Source organism: Manihot esculenta, chromosome 1, assembly GCF_001659605.2.
Source record: "Manihot esculenta cultivar AM560-2 chromosome 1, M.esculenta_v8, whole genome shotgun sequence".
In the NCBI taxonomy this organism is placed as follows: Eukaryota; Viridiplantae; Streptophyta; class Magnoliopsida; order Malpighiales; family Euphorbiaceae; genus Manihot; species Manihot esculenta.
In genome coordinates, this window is record NC_035161.2 from 41,766,320 (window position 1) to 41,768,978 (window position 2,659).

The 2,659-nt window shown below is 35.7% G+C and overlaps 1 protein-coding gene across 1 annotated transcript; it reads right to left on the reverse strand.

Moving 5' to 3' along the window:
- Nucleotides 1-306: 306 nt before the first annotated feature.
- On the reverse strand, nucleotides 307-2,448 carry LOC110617439 (RING-H2 finger protein ATL7). The gene is made up of 3 exons (XM_021760201.2): nucleotides 1,886-2,448; nucleotides 1,295-1,392; nucleotides 307-825 (listed from the first exon to the last, which is right to left on the reverse strand). The coding sequence occupies exons 1-3, from the start codon at nucleotides 2,042-2,044 to the stop codon at nucleotides 477-479; spliced, it is 606 nt and encodes a 201-aa protein (XP_021615893.1). The 5' UTR covers nucleotides 2,045-2,448; the 3' UTR covers nucleotides 307-476.
- Between the last annotated feature and the right edge of the window lie 211 nt (nucleotides 2,449-2,659).

Below are 2,659 nucleotides of genomic sequence, written 5' to 3' on the forward strand. Positions count from 1 at the left end.
AAAAACATTTTAAATATTTTAAATATTTTTTTTTAATTTGTTGACTCATAAAATTATAAATAAAAAAATCTATTATTATAACTGATTATATACAATTTTAAGTGTTTAATTTAAAAATATAGAAAGTAAACTATTGATTATACTAAAATCTAAATATTAAAGTATAATTTATTAAAAAATCTTTAATTATTTAATGTGCTCTTTTAATAACGGATATTTTTTGCGCGGAGTTCTTTTGGTGGGTTTGACTCTTGCTTGTATTTTCACATTTCACTTGTGTAATCCTTGCCCTTGATGGGTTTTACATAGTAAAGAAAAAACCTTTCCTTCTATTAAAAAGAATCTTCAACAAGGAAATTCAAGGCTCCAAAAGTGTACAAGTTAGCTTGAAACACATCTAATTAAGATAGCTTGCAAAGAGAATCAAACAAAGAGAATATATTGCTATCTTAACTAAACCCGATTTCTTTTCTTTATCAATGCCTCGTTTGTTGTTCTCCAGAAGCAATTTCTGGGTTTCCAGGAACCGTGTCCGGATGCCGTTGGTGACTAGCATTCCCCACTGATCGGTCAGAACCAGGCAGTAGCCATTGGCGAGAGTGTTCAGTTGAGGTCTCAGGACTATCAATAGATCGAACCATACTTATTGCAGACTGTCTCAAACGTTTGGTTTCCAAAGAGTCTTGTATAGGGAACCGACAAACTGGACATGTAGATTGTTTTCTTAGCCATACATCAATGCAAGATAGATGAAAGTTATGACCACATTTGGGCATGATACGCAATACTTCCTTTTCTTGGTATTCTCCCAGACATATTGAGCACCTGTTCAAGTTAACCATTCTCAGTCTCATCCACTTTCAACAAGGAAAAATAAATCAATCAGTATGTTTAAGTTAAAAGCAGAGGACTTCCTTTACTCTCTTCATACATTGGAATAAAAGCAATAAAGCTTATAGAACAACCATTAATGACAAGAGCATACCTAATTTTGAACTTCAGACCAACAAGGAAGAAATATCAATGCAAAATATACGATAGAATATCATTTGAAGCAGCAGGGGAGGAGGAAAACACAGGTAAATAAATCCTCTATGTATAGGATATGCATGCCTGGTTAAACACCATGTTTTACGAAGTTTGGAGCTTTTACAAATATAACTGGAAATTAACACTCGTACACCCATTTGGTTAATAAGGACTCGAAATCTCCTTTAAAAAGCACATATGCTCAAGCAACAAAACTGTAGCGCTTCAAAAATAGAAAAAAGAACAAATAAAAGGCAAAACTTACTGTGCATCTTCCACAGAACTAAATGCCTCACGGCTGAACTTCATGGTGGGAATAGCCGAAACCAGCACTGGTTCAAGGCCACTAATCCGATGTTCTGGCTGTCAGATAAGCAAGTTTTGATACAAGCAACTTAGCAAAGAGAAACCATATACTACGGAATAGTGGTTGAATTTCCTAATGTCTATGCAAATGCCATTCAGTAATTGGAGTCCTTTCTTCATATGGGAATGCAGAGCAAATATAAATGAATACCAAATGAGGATTACACAATTTGTTATCATTCTCGATTGTTTCTCCTCTTAAACCAATCGATTCAAAACCAGAGCAGAGTTAATAAATATGCACAGCTGCTTACCAATATCTATGGACAAACCAAGCCAAGTACAATCTGCTATTACTAATAAGCATAAAGGTTAAAGCTTTTCACCCCAGCCCCCAGTCCCACGTGAACAAGACACTAATGGAGTGCAATTCGAGACTCACAATTAGTCACATGAAAGTTAGTCTGCGGAAATCATAGGATTTCATCAGCAAGCATAACCAAGTCGAAGACAACTTCACATGCAGCAAATAGCAAAGAAAGAAATATACCTGTTCAAGGTCAATCCTGGACTCAATCTCGAACATTTGCCGGGATTCAGACGCTCGAATCCTCCCACATATTATTCTTGTGCAAACAAATACAATAAAAGTGGCACTCATACCAAACCCAATAATTGTAGTGATCAAATTCATCCCTGAACCTAACATTTGCTAAATATAAAAATCAACAAGTACCCACAAGTGTTGCAAAAAATAACCCCAAGTTCTTCAACAAGACCAAGACAAGCAAAAATAAGGGGAACCTGAAAGACCCACGACCTCGAAGCAATTAAGATGACACAAGACAAAGAGAACCAGGGGAGTGACAAACACCCATATCAGAAACTTGAAGGAATGACTATTCTCAATAGTTCAATGCCATGATGGATAAAACTAAATCACAAAAGAGGAGGAGGAAGAAGAAAATTGAAAACCCACATGGAATCCTAATCGCTTTGGGTGGACTCAAAGTTAATTCAAAGGAAAGAGGGCAATTGAACGGATGGTAGGGATGAGAGGAGAGTTGTGGAAAGGAAAGAAGAGGAGGGTTCGTTTTCTTTCCCTTTGGAATTGCATTGGAATGGGGTCCACAAAGTAAAGGATTGGAACCCACCAAAATTAAAGAAGGTTTATATCAGACGGTTGTGATTGAGGCGGGTAGTCCCGTTATGGCGGCAAAAAGTCTTAAAAGGGTAAGAAGTAGGTGTAGTAAATGTAAATTTTATTTTATTAATAATTATCATTAAACAAAATTGATAAATTTTAATAATAGAATAAGTAAAT

Excerpts from the sequence above, each read along its gene's own strand:
- LOC110617439 (XM_021760201.2), bottom strand. The coding sequence starts at position 2,044 with ATGTTAGGTTCAGGGATGAATTTGATCACTACAATTATTGGGTTTGGT. Across the intron at positions 1,393-1,885 it reads CCAGGATTGACCTTGAACAG|CCAGAACATCGGATTAGTGG; the intron begins GTATATTTCTTT and ends CTTATCTGACAG. Across the intron at positions 826-1,294 it reads AGTTCTGTGGAAGATGCACA|GTGCTCAATATGTCTGGGAG; the intron begins GTAAGTTTTGCC and ends TAACTTGAACAG.